Below are 18,650 nucleotides of genomic sequence, written 5' to 3'. Positions count from 1 at the left end.
ATTTTATAATGGACAGACAGTTTACCGGAAGCGCAGAGGCTGGCTGGCTGGCTGAAATTAAAAGTGTGTGTGCATATATACACCATTTATATTGATCAAATATACCCATTTTTTGCCTGCATCAAAAAATTTAATTAAGTGAAAAAGAATTAGACATTTATTTCAAGTATCTAGTTTTTTAAAGGTTTTGCAACTAATAATAATTACATTAGTAATTACAAATGTCTTCCTAAAATATGTAAAATCCTCAAGTTTAAAAGATAGTGGTAAAGAATAAAGGCTGAAAATAACAATTAATTAGTATATCAGGGATGCACAAATACTCAAATGACATTATAGTGAGTGTCTTTGGTAAATCATGCGAAAAAAAGGATTCTAGTTATTTTTAGTTCAGAAAATAAGTTAAAAAGGACACCTTCTAGTGTATGGAAAAATTTAGCTTTATTATACTTTTCTTTTACAGACTAAAAGCAGTCTATGACCAAAATACAGTTAAAGACAAAATTAATATCCCTTCTGTGAAAATTTTAATTCTTTTTCCAATATTTTACAAGTACGCTTTAATGGAGAGAATTAACTAATTTCTAATTTTGTCTTTGCCATGGTGACGGTGCATAATATTTTACTAATTATTTAGCAAGATACTAGTATTCATCTTAAAGTGCCATTTAAAAGGCTGAACTAGGCTGATTAGGTGAACTAGGCAAGTTAGGTTATTTTGGTGAGTCATTGGACAACAGTGGTTTGTTATGCAGATAATCAAAAAAAAAAGTTATAAAGGAGGCTATTAATAGTGACCTTAAACATTTAAAGGTGCCGTATGTAAGTCTGACACCCAGTGGTTGAACTAGGCATTGCATTCCAAGATCAAAACACATTTTCACTTGGCTCCTTCTCAGATGCTGTGTTCACACCAGATGCGGAACGTGCGGATAAATCACGCTATTTGCGCATAAATTGCCGCATGAACATTTGAGTTAACTCGCTTCATTCGCGCGTCAAATTCACTTCAGAACAGACGCGGATTCGTGTGATGGACAGGGCTTCTGTCTGCCTGGTGACTCTAGATTCATTGCTAAATGGCTAACTTGGATTTAATGAAGAAAATAACATTGCTTATGTGTTTTATGAAGGCTGAAAAACAGCATCAATACGGGTCGTGTCTGACTCCACTACATCCTTTCAGAGGTGCATCTAGCTCTGCGAGTTCATAAACTCCAAAAACTGAACCTGGATGATGGAGGCTTTCAGCGGTGCTTCTGACTGAGCCAAGCCCAGTTTGATGAACTGTAATGTATCGCCTGTTGTAGGTGTTCCGGGGGAAAATCCTCCAGCCGACACCGACAACAGGCGATACGTCACAATCACGGCCCCACAAGAGCAAGCTCCTGATTGGTTAACGTGGCGCGAATGTCCGCTGAAGTTCAGATTTTCGAACTTGAGCGATTCGCGTGAAACGCGCGTTAAGCGCATCGAACGCGCAAAACGCTCAATTCGTGCCGCGCCATTCGCGTGTATCGCACTATTCGAACTGCGCAATTTGCATCATTCACGCGTATTGCGCCGCAGGATGTCTATTCGCGCGTTTGCATTGACTAAACATGTAAATCACTCGCTTGACACGCGTTCCGCGTCTGGTGTGAACGCAGCATGACGAGTCCAAACAAGTTTTTTTTTAAGGGATGCACCGATAAGGATTTTTTGCCCGATACCAATAACTGATAATTCTTCAGACTTGGAGACCGATAGCTGATTTGTATAGGTCGATAATTATAAATATTTCAAAATGTTATATTCTTAAACAGCAAACTTCATAATAGGGCTGTAACAATACACCAAACTCACGATTCGGTTCGTATCACAATTTTTAACCCACGATTCGGTTCGTATCACGATTTTTTTTTTTTTTTTCGTGTGGGGTGGGAAAAAAATATTTTTAAAACAATTTTTTATTAAATAACATTTGAAAAATCTATATAAACTAAACATCAAAGAACAATATTAACTATGCAAATTATTAACAATAAAAATAGCCATATATAAAATAAATAAATAGCCAAAGCTATATCACTTCTGTTTTCTTTGTAACAAAATACTGTTGAAAAACCAAACAGAACTAAACTCCATTGTGTAGATGGTTCAAGCATGTTGAAAATTCTTTTTCAATCAAGTTCTCTTACATAGAAAAAGTAAATTAAATAGCTAATTCGTTAATTTTACTAACTGACAACCGCCGCTCATTAATCGGTTATTAACAGTTAACTGGTCAGATTACTATTAATTTTATATTAAACAAATTGACGTGTCTATTTTGTGTCTGACACATTAAATATTGCATTTTAAAATACTGATTTATTTTTATATGTTAGCATATTAATAGCGGAACAGAACAACAGAGCATTTTCACACACCTGCAGTGTTTAGCACAGAAGAGCAGAGTAATCTAAATAAAATGAATAAAATAAATAGGACTGCCCTAAATAATTTTCACTTAATTAATTAATTTAAATTACAAAACGAAAATACTGACTGATTCTTTTTAATAACCGGCATAGGCTTTTTTTTCCAATAATGTTTTTTTCTTCCGTCAAATAAAAATCGCAGACTTCCTCAAATTGCCCGCTCCACGGAAAATATGCCTTTATTTAATGCCCCGCTGTTATTATTATAATCACAAAACCTTTTTAAATTTTTAATAGAAATCATTATTTTAAAGATTATGTCCTGATATAGCCTATGATTTCCTCTCTCTCACTCGCGGTTCAAGTGCGCGCACTGCATAATGAAAAGACAGCAACAACGCGCGCATATGTAGACTTTTTGTAAACAGTTTTGTTGTTTAAATATAATATTGCATTAATCTGCGTACATGCTTTATATAAGCTGTAAAATAAAAAGTAAAGCCTATTTGTTGCGTTTATCCAGGTCAACATAAGCGCTGGTTTAGCATCAACAGGTCTATATCAAACAGCAATATTCTTCTTCCATTATGCTTCTTTGGCAAATGCGTCTGTAGGCACGGGTTACACGTTATTGTCCCGCAAATTAAGTATGCCTTGCACCTCACTGCCTTTATGTTGACAAGGAAAAAAAAAAGAGGCGCGGTCCTCTTATGAAACGACTGAATCAGCTGGGTATCGATTGTGCATAAGTGTTGCTGTCTGTGTCGTTACAATTGTAATATTTAATACTATTGTGATATTCAAGATTTGTATATTCATACAGCTCTGGATAACTTAAAACAGCGATTAGACCTTCAAAGCGGCATTAATGAGTCCTGAAGTAAAGCGAAACGGCTATAAACTCCAGCAAGATAGAGTGATTGTATGCAGAGCCATATACCTTTATCTCTAAATAAAGTATAACTATAGAAACTGTGTTCATCTTAACTGAAAGCCTCGTCGTGTTTTCTGACCTCACGTATCGCGCACCTGTCAGTCAGCACTCTCAAAGGTTCAAACACAAAGAGCACAGCACAGTTACAGAAAAGTTTAAGCTGTTACCTGACATCTGGTGAACGCCCATCCCTCTCTGCGCAGCCACATTAACAGTGTGAGCAAATCATCGTATATGCGCTGAAAATCCGGCCGCTTTGACAGCATTGGCAATGTTTCTGGCGTTGTCCGTTGTCAAGCGGGGTTAAGTTGGTTTTGTTTTTGATATTCCTGACATTCAGACGGTCCCTTACTAAGAGCTCAGTGCGAGCTCTCCCGGCTAAATATTGCGAGGGCTTAAACGGAGCAGTGCTTGTAATGTCGAACGAAAAAAAGTGTTAATTAGCTCAACTTTTGCAGGCACGCGTGACGTTATTGAAGAGGTAGTCACGGGGTGTGTCGCGATTCTCCCTTATCACACCGCGACACCGGATCGTAGATCTGAGTGTCGCGATTTCGATTTTATATCGTGTATCGTTACAGCCCTACTTCATAAAAGATTGAACTGCTCTTATGAATCAAATAGTCTATACTCAAAGCAAAAAAGTTATAACTTAAAAATTGCAAGGTGATTATAGACCTATATTAACAATTACACATAAATCAGCATGCAAATTTTTTTTTTCTTTTTCTTCATAGTAAATTAACATGCAACTTGACCGTTACATAAAAATAATAGGTTAAATAACAAAATGGGATTTAATTAAAAAGCAAGTTAAATCAATTTAAATAAAATGAAAATGAAAGAGCTAAGGACTGAAACCAGCTCAAATCGTCTTGAATAACAGTGATGTACACGTACAAATATGTCATGTCTGAAAAAGTCTTTTTTAGAGGTGTTTTGACAGTGTAGAGGCACCGTACCAGTGAACAGCTAAATACAGCCGCTTCTGCGCTCGTTCTTGCTGTCAAAAGTTTATGATAAACCGCTGTGAGTTTCACTTAACTGTAGAGGCAGAGTTGCCATCAGAGTCAGATTTTGATACAAAACCTTCATTGAGCTGACTTTATGACAAACACAGAGCAGAATATAAAGACAGAATAAGTGGCTAGTTGGGAGCCCCTTTAACTGGATTTACCTCTCACCTCTCCCCCGTGCTCCAATGTGTGTGTGTGTGTGTGCGTGTGTGTGTGTGTGTGTGTGTGTGCGCGCGCGTGCGTGCGTGCGTGCGTGCGTGCGTGGTGTGCTCTCACGCGCGTTCGTTATAACCAATATGAATATTCCGATCAAATATAATACAATCTTACATCAACAACACATGGCAAGCAACGTGTTGATAATAAAAAATGATCAGATTACAAACAACCGTTATGTTTACACTAGTTATAAAATGTGCGTGTCCTTTAAGGGACTGGGCTGCAGTTTGGGGTGTGTGTGAAGCGGAGAGGGAGAGAGAGAAGAGTAGCGTTTTTTTCACAATGAGACTATTTTCTGTGATGTTCCCTCTTTAATAAGTGATTTGTTGTACCACACGGAAAGTAGTAAATATTTTGGACCAATTTACATGTGTCCTCTTTCATTCATCAGCTGCAACGAAAAGAAACAGGAGTTCACCCCGAAACTAATATTATTTTGCCCTGGAGTAATAAGTGAATCTCCCCTGCTATTTCTAACACAACAATGAGACAAAGCAGGAAAGGTTTACACATGTAATATTTTTCCTTAAGGTGAAAATTTAAAGCAAAATACACAATGACACTCAATCAAACATATCTACAATGATAAGGAACATGGTTACTTACGGAGTTATTAACGCTGTCACCGACTCTGTCCCAGTAACTCCCCTCGCTGGCCAGCAGAGGCCACCATCTCCGAACTTTTAGCATTACGTCATCCATCTACACTGATTGCGCATAAACCTGATTGGAATCTGGCTAATGACCCACGTACCTCTTATAAGCCGCACTCAAACACTCGTTCAGTGCGAAGTCTTGTTTAGCCCCGGCCAGCATTTCTGAGCGTTATCTCCAGCCTGATCTCCTGTGCACGACTCCAGCCTGTCTCTTACTTTGCTTCGCCTTCTGCCTGCCCACGACCCACGCTTGTTATATGGACTCTGACTCTTTCTCTGCCTGTCCACGAACCACGCCTGTTATACGGACTCTGATCATTGCTGCCTGCCATTGACCCAAGCCTGAATAACGGATCCTGGTTCTCGCTCACTCCCTTCCACTCATGCCTGGTAACTCACTCTGGGTCTGTTCATCATCAGTCTTGATAACCATACTACTACTGTGGATGTGTGTGTGCACTCCGGTGCATATTGTGTGTTTGAGGGAAGTTGTGATTAATAAATACTGCATAATGGATCCCTCCGTGTCAGTCTCCTCGTTACAAACACACAGCAATACCACATGAAGAAAGGACGGACTTTAAAGGAATAAAAAGTGTGAGGAGAGCGCCATTACAGTGCACTGGGCAAGTCTGAACAAGATCCGCCCACGCGAGCGCGGCAGGCAGGTCTGTAAAATTACATAATTTATCGGCTTACAGATATCGGCCTAATTTAGACATCAGATCGATAACGATGATCTTAAAAACTGCATTTATTGGCCGATAACGACACGGCCGCTGATATATCGTGCATCCCTATCTTTTTTTTACGAGTCCACGCAAGTGCAGATTGACAAAAAAAAAAGACAGATTGACAGAAAGCAATGGCATGCAGTAGAAGGAATACTTTCCATACTAAAATAAGCCTTTGTCCTAACCAACACAGGGAATTGATATATTAGAAACTGCTTCTATTTCTTGCAGCTGAAAAACAGAAAACTGACAAGGATCGCCTCTGGTACACCTTATGTGCTTTATTCAGTGTTAAATGCTAATAATGTGAGTTTGAATGCCATTTTACATGACATTTATTGTCAAATACTGAAAGCAGCAGCAGATAGTTCACCTTAGATCTTAAAAATAAAATAAACTATTTCAAACTGAACTTTGACTCAGAGCAAACCAAGTTAACAAATATCAATCACTCAGTGTGTACATTATAAGTTGTGTAGCCTATAAATGATAGGCCTATTATTTCGAATAAAATGAAAACAAAAATTAACAATTTATTGCATTTTTCGTTTGATAAAAATATACGTAAACGAAAAAAAATCAAAGGGTGGCTAATTTGTATTAATGTGTTTTAATTTTAATGAAAATATGCTCAGCATATTTAATTAACGGCTATACGCCGTCAATAGACAAGCCATTCTAAACATTATTTTACCGTGTACTGGGTTATAATGTATATTTTACAATAAAAACTAAACGTAGCATGTCTCGCTGTCATTTAAAACGTGTAATTCATACCACACCAGAGCTGTGGACCTGTAGTGTTTAAACTTACAGGGCGGTTGGTCAATAGTCTTAATTCGCACTGAACTCCAATCCGAGGGACTCGATAGTTACTCGATAGACAACATTAAACTTGAGAGAATTAAAAAATAAAAGTTTTTTTTTAAAGGAACAACGTGCAAATCTGCAACAAATAAAATAAAAATAAAACGTCTTGGCAGTGCTGTGTGTATTCCGCCACTGACAGTGTGAGACGCCCTTATGCTGCGCCTGTAACTGCCGCTTGTAAGAGAGATCAAAGCTGTATCGATAAAACCAAAAAGCAAGATCATTTAGTTATAAATATTCCATAACAATACTTATCGAAATATTTATACATTTACATGTTGTTTATTGAGATTGTGTGATCTGTATAGGTTGTCTGATCTTTCCAGAAGCTGTAAACTGACACATGCGGTGTTTAGCTCTGACGAGGCGCTTTTATTTAGCCTGCCCTTTGATTTTTTACATAATGTTTCAATTCTTAATTTTTTTTCATATAGTTTAATTATAAAATGAGTGCTCGCTTGTTTAGTTGTGATTATTATGCAAGGATCATATTTCATATTCGGTTTATTCTTCAATAGCCTAAATTCGTTAATAATGTATTTTATAAACGGATTGTTCATAAGGACTAAGCTGTTAATATATAACATAGGCGTTTATGGTTGTTATTTGTATGGTTCAAACTTACACAGTTTTTTCAGCCTGTAGCAGTGTTGTGTTTTATTCGTTATGTAGGCCTAAATAAAAGTTATGTTTTGTTTAATAACAGGGATTTTTTTTGTAGTTTCCTTTCCGTCCATTCAAACAATTGACACCGGATTGGCAACTCCCGCAAAACTGAAAGTGAAAGTATTATACGCACGCATTTATAAGCTATTTAAAATCAGAAAAAAGAGGAAATGAAAAAATGCCCACTCCCACGGTGATACCGGTATTACCGGTGTTGTCACATGTCGATTAACCGGTGGGGAAATTTCCTCACCGTCACAACCCTACCCGCAGCCACAGTACGCCGGAAATCCGGCGTGGTGCCGGAACGCTATCACCCCTGGTACATATAATAATGTTACCATTTCGTTGGAGTGCAGTAAGTGCACTATTCTGTGCTTCTCAATGTCTATTTAAATTTCTGTCATGTTTCGTCTGGTGCAAACAGCCCAATTGTTTATCACTGCAAATCTCTTCACAAAGCATGTTGTTAGGACCTGTGATTACAATGTAACCTGCTCGCCTAATGTTTACCTTTGTAATATTTATATTATTTTCTAATTAATAACCTCATGTGAAACTCTGAATCTGCGTCTCATTTTAGAGTCTGCTACTGTCCACCGGAGGTAGCATTTTGGTCACAGATGCAAACTTTAAGAGCCTACCTGACTAAATTAATGAAATACACTGTTTTCCATGAAGGTAACCCGGGGTGCTGAAATATAATTGGCTAAAGTGGCAGTAGCCGGGTTAAAAGAACCAAAATAAAAACAGATAGTCTGGCACGTAACATACATTTTCAAAGCAGAATATTTGACTTCAGCATAGTTTTTCAGATAAACAAGAATGTTAACTTTGTATGTTTCTTAAATATCTGCAAACATATTATGGAATTTTTATGCTTTAGAAGAGTCATGAACTTACATACTGTACCTTATAAACTTCTGATATTAAAACATGTCAAATATTTAATATAACCATAACAAAAAATGGTAACATCAGAACTGCACTGATTTACACCATGAAGTGATATCTACATTACTGTAGGATTCTTTTAAAATAAAACCTCACCTAAAAACTGCCCTGCGTCCTCTCCAATGTGCACGTCTTTCACAGGAAGCTTGTGTCTGGTGGCATCAATGGCTGTGGCGAATGACTTGTACTCCTCTGCAAATGTGTTTGCCTCAGCAGCAACAGGAGTTAAAGCCTCAATCTGCATAAATAGTGTCGTCAGTCAAGGTGAGATGGGTTAACATGAAGAGATCAAAGAAATAATACACTCCAAAATTACTATTACCCAATAATTAACTCAACCTCAAAACATTCGGTAACACTTTATTTTGACGTTCCATTTGAGTATTAGTAGGAGGTCTGTTTATTATTTGTTGATACTGCTCCTTCAACAGACATTTAACTGACTATAAGAAACTTTGCAAGTACATGTCAACTAAAACTAAACCCAACCCCAACCTAACAATCTACTTATAATCTAATGGAAATTAGTTGACATGTAAATGCAATGTAACAAACAGACCAACATAATAAAGTGTGACCAAACATTCTTAGTGTATATGATTTTTATCTGTAGTAGTTTTACATTTTATTCTGGTTCTTCAATGCTGTATGATGGTGTTGTGTAGAGGACCTTTTTTGAACCTTTAAAAGTACATAAATCTGTCATAAAACTGACCTATTCGCCACAAGGGGGTTAGTGGATGTTCTTGAAACGTCTTGGCTAACCTCTGACTCGATATATGATGCATAATGAAGGACTTTAGAGTTAATGGTATGAAAATTTCATATCACAATTGTAGTGACCAAAATTATTAATTCAGACAAACTTTAGCATACTGATATAAAATGTAATACCTTGTAAAAAAAGCATTAAAGTCTTTCTAATATTTTTTAAGGGCCTTAAATTTCTCTAAATTGATTAATCATTATCATTATTTAACTTTAAAAGCTTTTTAAGACCCCGAAGTACTTTAGAGATAATGGTATGAAAATTTCATATCACGATTGTAGTGACCAAAATGATCGCAGATGCCAATATTATCATGGTTTTGCTCAAAATTCTTGAAAATGGTCAAAACTAAAAGGTAGCATACGCACCAGTTTTTGTTTCTGAGGATGAACAAACAGATCAGTTGGCACCTTTATGCAATTTTGTACGAAAAAATACCCATAAACACATTTTTTGGTAACGATTAGTTACCTGCACTCAGTTATTCTTGTTAGTCTACTCTCACTGGAGATTACTCTATGAACGCGTGAGGTAACACAGGTCAAGCAAGAAGTTGTAGAGAATGTGTATTGGGCATTTATTAATTGGGGTTTATATATATATTTAAAAAATGATAATACAAATCCTTTTTTGTTCTTTTTTTTTTTTACAAAAACACATTGATCCAGTTCATAAGACATGCTTTAAGCCCCTGGCATTGCATGGATTACTTTTACAATGTATGTGCTTTTGGCAGTGTCACTTACCACAGGGTATATACTGGAATCGGAAAGTGATACTTTCCATAAATTAAGATGTCATTGCCACTTTAGGACTCAGTGGTAACATTGGCGACAATTTAACTTAATACATTTATTAAATACTGATTGTAAGAAACTAATCCTAAATTAAGTCATAATTCATATACCAAGTGTGACGCGGCTGGGATGAGAATCAGCACCTCTAAGTCCGAGGCCATGGTGCTCCACCGGAAAAAGGTGGTTTGCTATCTCCAGGTTGAAGGAAAGTCCTTACCCCAAGTGGAGAAGTTCAAGTTTCCTGGGGTTTTGTTCACGAGGAAGGGAAGAATAAAACGTGAGATTGACAGGCGGACTTGTGCAGTGGTAGCAGTAATGAGGTTGATGAACCGGTCCGTTGTGGTAAAGAAGGAGCTGAGCCTAAAGCTTTCGATTTACCAGTCAATCTACATTCCTACTGTCACCTATAGTCATGACCGCAAGGACAAGATCTCGGATACAAGCAGCCGAAATGAGTTTCCTTCGCAGGGTGGTAGGGCGAACAGTAATGGATAGGGTAAGGAGCTCTGACACCCGGGAGGAGTGAGGTGCTGCTGCTCCACATCGAGAGAAGTCAGCTGAGGTGGCTCGGGCATCTGTTTCAGATGCCTTCTGGACGCCTACCTAGGGAAGTGTTCCAGGCATGTCCCACCAGGAAAAGGCCTCAGGGAAGTCCCAGGACATGCTGAGGGGCCTATGTCTCAGGATCCCCCTAGAGGAGCTGGAGGAAGAGTCTGGGGAGATGGAGGTCTGGGGTTCTCTACTAAGACTGCTGCCCCCGCGACCCGGCCCCGGAAAAGCGGTAGAAAATAAATAAATGAACAATTAAATGAATAAAAATGCTAATACAGGAGGTCGTGCCTACAACAGCAGGAATAAAAGTGTTGCCTTGTTTACAGTAAACAAAGCAGTGTGATGTCAAATCCAGCAGGATTTTTTGATTTCATAAACTACACAACATCTTAATAGTCGCAGATTAAATTCAGTCAACTTTAGCATACTGATATAAAATGTAATACCTTGTAAAAAAGCATTTGAGACTTTTTGAAACTTTTTAAGTGCCTTAAAGTTCTCTCAATTGATTCATCAATTTTTAACACTTTTTAAGACCCTGCGGACATTCTGTACCACCGACAAAATTATTGAAGAGCCAGGATACATTTATATTCTTGGGTGAACTATTCCTTTAAGAACATGTTAAATATTTGAAAATGACCTGTAAGTCCAGTAAACTGTTGAGCTCTTTCTGCTTTTGCAGCAGCAGATACTGACGCTTCTTGGGGTTTACTTCTGTGTGTTGCTGCTGCTCTTTCTGCATCACGGTCAGAATATTCTTCTCTGCCTCCTCTCTCAGTTTCCGGTTACTATGCTCCATCTAGACAATGAAACAAAAAACATGAACAACTGACAGCTTTAAATATGAATTTTCAGCACAAAATATAGTACTAGGACGGAAACACACTGAAACGAACAAACTTAACATCTCAATCCTTGTCTGCTGTTAAGGATGTTTTCATCCACTCTGGGATGATTTTGAGTCTTAATTTGGTCACAACTTTCTGTTTCAGCAAATTAAATGATTTTTGGTGACAAACCTGATTTTGACACATATTTTGGGAAAATTATTTTTTCAATAATTCAACAATACACTCTGGGTAAATTTACTACTCTTTCGTTATGTTGGTGGCTGTTTTTGCCCCATTGAAATCCATTATAATGACATTTTTTGATTGCACAGCCATGACACCATATAATCATTCATTCTAGATTGGTGGTTTTCTGGTTGTGAAAAAGGTTAAAAACTTTTTTCGTTGATGATTAGTTGCAGTGCAAAAAAAAGCTTTGTTTCCGAATAAAAATTATATGTTTTTTATGTTGTGTGTGAGTGTATGAGAGGGATCTTTGCGCACCTACCTTGATATGTATGAGTAAATAAAATTAAGCAGCTCAGCTATCAGGCCATAGTAAACATAGTAAGAGTAATTATGCATGCATTCTATAATTTGCCGTTTTAATCCATGGAACTGCATATAAAAGTCAGAATCTGTTTTGCACAAGGTTAATGTTGCTAACTTATGATCAACAGTAAAAATGCAAAGTTTTACCTCTTCTCAACAGGGAAAAACATCAATAATCAAGAATGCTTAATTACATGGTGTCAAGGCTTTGCAATTAAAAAATGTTATAATAAAAGTCAATGGGACAAAAACACCCACAAACATAATAAAAGTATAGTCAATTTGAACAGTACACAAGAGTTAATTGAGAAGAAAGAATTACAATTCTATGGGGCAATGCAATTGACACCATCTAATTAAAGAAGATGAAACAATTATTTCAGAAAATTTTAGAGTATTGTTAGAATGTAAGGAAACCTGATAACATAACTTGAGGTGAGAATTTGATAACATAATTTTAAGCTGATTTTTGCTTGCTGTGACTCTTTTATTGGTGGACATTTCTGCACAACGTTATAGGTAATGTGGTTTAAAAATGAACATTAATAACTAAGTTGAATTAATTTGACCAGATGAGATCAACAAAAGCATACAACTGACCAACATCTTTATAAGGTTTATCATTTATTATTGATTAGAATTTTCCAGATCGCACTGTGGCTTACCTTTCTGGTCCAATATCACATATAAAATGTTTGTTATGACAGGATATATATTTGTGAGTACATTAATCTACATAATTATAAAAAAGCAGCTCAATAAAAAAATTAAGGCAGCACTTCAAACATATTAACTATTAATTGTTTCAGAAAAGTTCCAAATAAGAACATTTTGTGTTCACAAGTGCACTTATTTTGGAGAAAATTATAGTAAGTCAATGTAAAATATCCCATGTTATAAAACCTTAAATATCAGAACAAAATAAATACCAATATATAATAATCAACCTTAATTAATACCTAAACAACATTAAATATTTATAGGTAAATTTTATATGTAAATTTAGCGTGATAAAAATGTGACATCTGATCGATGAATTTTAACAATAAAAGTCTTCTCATTTTCAATAGCTATGCTATAATTTCATTATTTTATAAATATCTTATAATTATTTTATGTCTCTTATGGTTTCATTGTCCATGTACACCTTGCTTAAATTTTTTATTTTTGTCCCAGGCCGTTCCAAATTATGATTGTAAATGTTATTCCTCATCCTTTGATCAATATTAGATTGGTGGGGTGTGAGATAGAGTTCACTATGAGTACTTCCAAGAGAATTCTGATATATGGTCCATTTCTTTCTTGTAAGGATTTAGGCCAGTGGTGTCTAAACTCGCTCCTTTAGGGCCGGTGTCCTGCATAGTTTAGCTCAAACTTCCTCCAACACACCTACCTGGAAGTCTAGTATACCTAGAAAGAGCTTGATTAGCTGGTTCAGGTGTGCTGAATTGGGGTTGGAACTAAAATATGAAGGACACCGGCCCTCCAGGACCGAGTTTAGACACCACTGATTTAGGCGGTACTGTATGTATGAAGATTTTTTCAATGAAAATGAAAATAAAGAGTTTTAAAAATAAATAATAATCATACATTAGCAGTGATAAAGGCCAATAAAAATGTCTCCATCCCAATGTCCCGATCTTCATTCTTGGGGTCCGCTGTGCTCGGTGGTGGAACTTTATCTGCAAAACACAGACAGTGTAGTTCAGGTTTTAGTGTTTAAGTTCAGTTCAGTTTAGCTCAGTTCAGTGTGATTCAGTGTGAACAAAATCAATGCCAAAAGTATTGAATTAAAAATATTGTTGAATAACACAAACTGAAAAAAATAATACACCGAATTAACAAGTGCTTGCATTTTAATGACTTGAATTCCAGGGTTTGTATTTTTAGGTCCTGCAATTTAACATATCTGTTTATTTAAGCTGTGAATATTTCAACGAAAAATATTTCAAACACATTTTCATACTTATGAATTCAATAATTCATATTCAATTTACAGATTTCACTTAAGAAATATTCAATACTCTTTAAAAATACGATGTATAATATTCAAAAGGCAATTTTCAGTTAATTTTAATTAAGTTCAAATATTCGCTTCCATAAATTCAGTGGTTCAAATTCGACTGTTAAAATTCAACATTACATCCAGGAACTGCAGAAAAAGCAATAGATTGCAGATTGAAGATCGCCAGCTGCTCTATTACCAGCAGGTGGAGATTAAATAATTTGAGATTTTTAACCCAGTAAATAGGCAAGAAAAAAACTGATAAAGGGACAAAAGTTGCATTGAATATTAATATCAATGTCTTGGCCATTAAAAGTAATAAAAGAAGAGTGAGAAAAATAAGTAAATGATGTTTTGGTCGTCTATATTTGCCCTTATGTAACGGAAGCTAGCTGGTGATCGTATAAACCTCACTCCTCTGATCCAGCGATAGTTATGCATTCTTTAGCCTCCTCGCCGGCTCGTGCCCTGCTCGGACTGGTGGGGTTACATTCACATAAACTGTCTTTTGACAAACATGATGTTACACATTCTCTTTCTTTAATAACTCTTTCTTCCAGAGAGGTAAAGTATTATATTGAGAATTGATGAATGAATGAATGAATGAATGAATGAATGAATGAAATGATTGGTGTTTTTATACTAGTACTGTGCGGCTTGCACGTGACAAAGGCGAATGGAGTGGCCGCAAGCTCTGGTGGCCGGTCAGAGTCAGCACTGCACGTCAAACTGGTTAAGAGATGCTGGATGGCTGCCATTATATGATAGGAATTCTTCCGAAGTTTCAGATGATATGTGGGCTTGTGCATAATTATGAATGTGAAAAGTGAAAGCCGTGACATTACTCTATGCCATAATGGCCAAGCATAAGAATACAAGAGTGTTGCCATTATTATATAAATCATGACATATTTCATGCTTGAGACTACTGTATGTGAATAACACCTCGCTGTTTACTGTTTCTGAAAGTGTAGCTGTCGTTGCAAAATGTTGCTTGTATAATTGTAAAAAGAATGATGAACATTAATGGCTTTTTACATCTGTCATTTCTGATAATATAGTCTAGTAATTGATTTAACTATTGTAAGCTTATATTTTGAGTATCCAACACTCATTTAGCAATAATGCATCCAAAATCCTAAACCATTGACTTTGTCATAGAAAGAAAAAATGCAGATTTTATACTCATTTTTTTTAAACAAGAAAAAAGACAATATTAGCTACCATTAGCAATTGTTTATTTAAATATGATCATCTCAAATATATAAAATAAAAACATAATGGCTTTACTTTGTAAAAATCATAAATCACACTTGTAGAATTGAGTTGATAGAAAAAATTAGCAAATTCATTCTCTGCCAGTAGATGGCGATTATAGCTCAGTAATAACCCCATGAACACTAAGCTGCTTTGCAGGAACCACGCATGTCAAACCACGCATTCTAAACATTAATCTTATGAAATTAGCTGAAGCGACAACAATATTAAATTTAAACCAGTTTAATTTAAGTTTAGATGTTTAATAACTGCAAAAAAGATCAACATTTGTAATTATAAAATACAAACGGTAGTTGAAAAGTAATTAAGAGTACTGTAAAAACTTTTCAAATAAGGGTTTTCTTATTTTATACGGAAAACAAATTAAAGTCAGTTATGATAGCCTATAATCAAACCACAGGCCACTCATTTTGTTACTTATAATTGGCTGAGACAATAATGAAAATATATAGCCTATGCCAATCCTGACATAGCTGCATTTAAACAGCGCAAACACTTCATAGTCTAATAAACTCTTATAGTTTGTTATGCCATTTATTAGATGGTTCTGTATGAATAACTGACAGTTGCACCTTTAATGCATCAGCACGTTTTGTTGAATTATTTTAAATTACGTCCCATCATCTTATCGATGCCCAACCTTAAATCATAGCCATGTCCAAATAAACTGTTTTGTGTGAAATTCTCATAAAATCTCTCTGGTTTTACATATCTTTGTTCTTAATTGTTCTTAGCCCTGGCAATTATGTTTACCTATTTTGTATTATTATAATATTTCCTCTGCTGTTTCTCTTACGTTTATATTCTTTAGCTGTCAATATAATACTTTACGTCTATGGAAGAAAAAGTTATTAAAGATAGAGAATGTGAAACATCATATTTGTCAAAAGACGGTTTATGTGAATGTAGCCCCACCGGTCTGAGCAAGGCACGAGCCGGCGAGGAGGCTAAAGATTGCAGAACAACGTCTATCGCTGGATCAGAGGAGTGAGGTTTATGCAATCACCAGCTGGCTTCCATTACATAAGGGCAAATATAGATGACCAAAACATAATTTACTCATTTTACTCATACGCCTTTTATTACTTATAATGGCCAAGACATTGATATTAATATTAAATGCTACTTTTGTGCCTTTATTAGCTTATTTCTTGCCTATTTACTGGGTTAAAAATCTTAAATTATTCCATCTCCACCTGCTATTAAACAATCTATTGCTTTTCCTGCAGTCCCAAATGTAATGTTGAATTTTAACAGTCGAATTTGAACCACTGAATTTATGGAAGCAAATATTTAAACTGAAATAAAGTTAACTGAAAATTGCCTTTTGAATATTATACATCGTATTTTTCAAGGGGATTGAATATTTTGTAAGTGAAATCTGTATACTGAATATGAATTATTGAATTTATAAGTATGAAAACGTGTTTGAAATATTTTTCGTTGAAATATTCACAACTTAAATAAACAGATATGTTAAATTGCAGGACCCAAAAATACAAACCCTGGAATTAAAGTCATTAAAATGCAAGCACTTATTATTTTTTCAGTTGGTGTTTTTCAACAATCTTTTTAATTCAATACTTTTGGCATTGATTTTGTTCCATAACAGTGAGCATATGTTAAATATTAATTTTATATCACAATACAGACTAGACAAGTACCACACCTTTAATGACAGAGACATCAAAATCTGGACGTATGCAGTGGCCATCCAAAACAGTGGACTGAAAGACACTTCCTCCCAAATTGGAGGATTCCAGGAGACTGGAAACCACTGAGTGAAAACAAGATAGAAAAATCGTATTGTTAAACATCCTATAGATGCAGAAATGCAATATATAATGTCCAAAATCTAAAAAGTACACCAAACACTCACAGGTAGAATCTATGCCCATTGTACGTCTGGATAGTACGCTATCTTTTGTCTTTCGTGTGTTGTTTACTCTGGGAGAAGAAGGTTTGGGTGGCTTCAGTGTTGACTGCTGCTGTAAAACACTCTGCAGCACATATGATATTATTTTAAGCATTATTATAAAACCCCTAAAAAGAAATCCAGCAATAAAGATATCAAAAGACATCATTACTGAGGAGAAATAATGAATGCACAGCTTTTTCAAGTTATTCTATGGTTATTTACCTTGACAGGAGCCTTTGTTTCAGTTTGCATGTATCTGGATTTTACAACTGTAGCTGAAGCGAAAAACAAATAAAATAAATCTGATATGGCTGTCAGTATAACACTGAAGAGTTAATAAATGTTAAAGGTCAAGCTCTTACTTTTGGTTTTCCTCCTTGCACCACTGTTATTTCCGTTGCTGGCTTCATTTTCAGTGGATAAGCTGAAAAATAGAGGCTGTCTGAAAATCTGCATAAATCATAACTGATATGCGAGAATTATCAATTAAATTAAATTAACACTGATGTGAGGTCATTTGTCCATGGTTTATTATAGTATAAGTGTACTAACCATGTTTGAAAGCACATTAATTATCATTTGTATTACCACATTTGTTTTACAACAAATGCCATGGTTAAACTATGGTTAGTGTACAATGTGTTAACCATGATTAACATAAATGGTTGACCATGCATGTTTGTTTTATTAACACTAAAATCACAATTTCGATTAGGGAAAACAACAAAAAACGGTTTGTTATTTCTTTAGTTATTACAGTTAATAAGAAATACTAACTTATAGTAATAAAAGCTGTACAATTTTGCCATGACTATATCAACATAAATTATTTGCATTTTTTTTGTTTTGATATATTTTGATTCATTTTAAAGTATTTAATTTTGCAAGACCAAAAATGTGTTTCACAATTGATAATAATACACAATATAAGATAACACAAATAAGTAAACAAGACACTTTATATACATTAAACAGGATAACGTTACATAACGGACTGATGACATAAATTAATGTATGGACGCTTACTTTTTTGAGTCACTTGACGCCGTTTTCTCAACTTTACGTATATTTAAGGGCTTCTTGGATGCCATTACTTTACATAAATCAAACTCGCTGTGAAGATTGTTGTTGTGATGTTTTAACCCGCGTTTTGTCGATTTTCTTCCTCTGCGCTTGAAGCGATGACATGAGCTGCGTCCAGCGCCATCTGTCAAACTGGAGATTAATTGCAAGAAATAAAATAAAACTCCCACTTTCTTAATTTTCCTAAAACATTTCAAAGTGCAATGCAATTAAATTAAATTGTTAATTGTAATGATTCCTAGACGAGGAAACCTGCAAAAACAATAAATAAATAAATAAATACACAAAAATATAAATGAATGAGTAAATAAATCTATGCATAAATAAAACAATAAATAAATAAATAAATATGCAAATAAATAAATTATGTATATATAAAATCCACAAATCCCTGCATACATAAATAAATAAT

The 18,650-nt window shown here is 35.3% G+C and overlaps 1 protein-coding gene across 1 annotated transcript in view; it reads right to left on the bottom strand.

Moving 5' to 3' along the window:
* haus8 (HAUS augmin like complex subunit 8) overlaps positions 1–18,650 on the bottom strand; it is a 35,506-nt gene that overhangs the window by 15,111 nt on the left and 1,745 nt on the right. Inside the window, exons 2-9 of the mRNA XM_017353767.4 lie at positions 18,182–18,370; positions 17,518–17,579; positions 17,378–17,430; positions 17,117–17,237; positions 16,907–17,014; positions 13,545–13,636; positions 11,213–11,371; positions 8,548–8,689 (exon numbers count right to left, since the gene is read on the bottom strand). Coding sequence (XP_017209256.2) covers positions 8,548–8,689; positions 11,213–11,371; positions 13,545–13,636; positions 16,907–17,014; positions 17,117–17,237; positions 17,378–17,430; positions 17,518–17,579; positions 18,182–18,370 — 926 coding nt within the window. The remainder of the gene's footprint in view (positions 1–8,547; positions 8,690–11,212; positions 11,372–13,544; positions 13,637–16,906; positions 17,015–17,116; positions 17,238–17,377; positions 17,431–17,517; positions 17,580–18,181; positions 18,371–18,650) is intronic.

The sequence above is a fragment of the Danio rerio genome, chromosome 23, assembly GCF_049306965.1.
Source record: "Danio rerio strain Tuebingen ecotype United States chromosome 23, GRCz12tu, whole genome shotgun sequence".
NCBI classification, from domain to species: domain Eukaryota; kingdom Metazoa; phylum Chordata; class Actinopteri; order Cypriniformes; family Danionidae; genus Danio; species Danio rerio.
The sequence above is the reverse complement of the archived record's forward strand: the minus strand, read 5'-3'. Positions and strand labels throughout refer to the sequence as shown.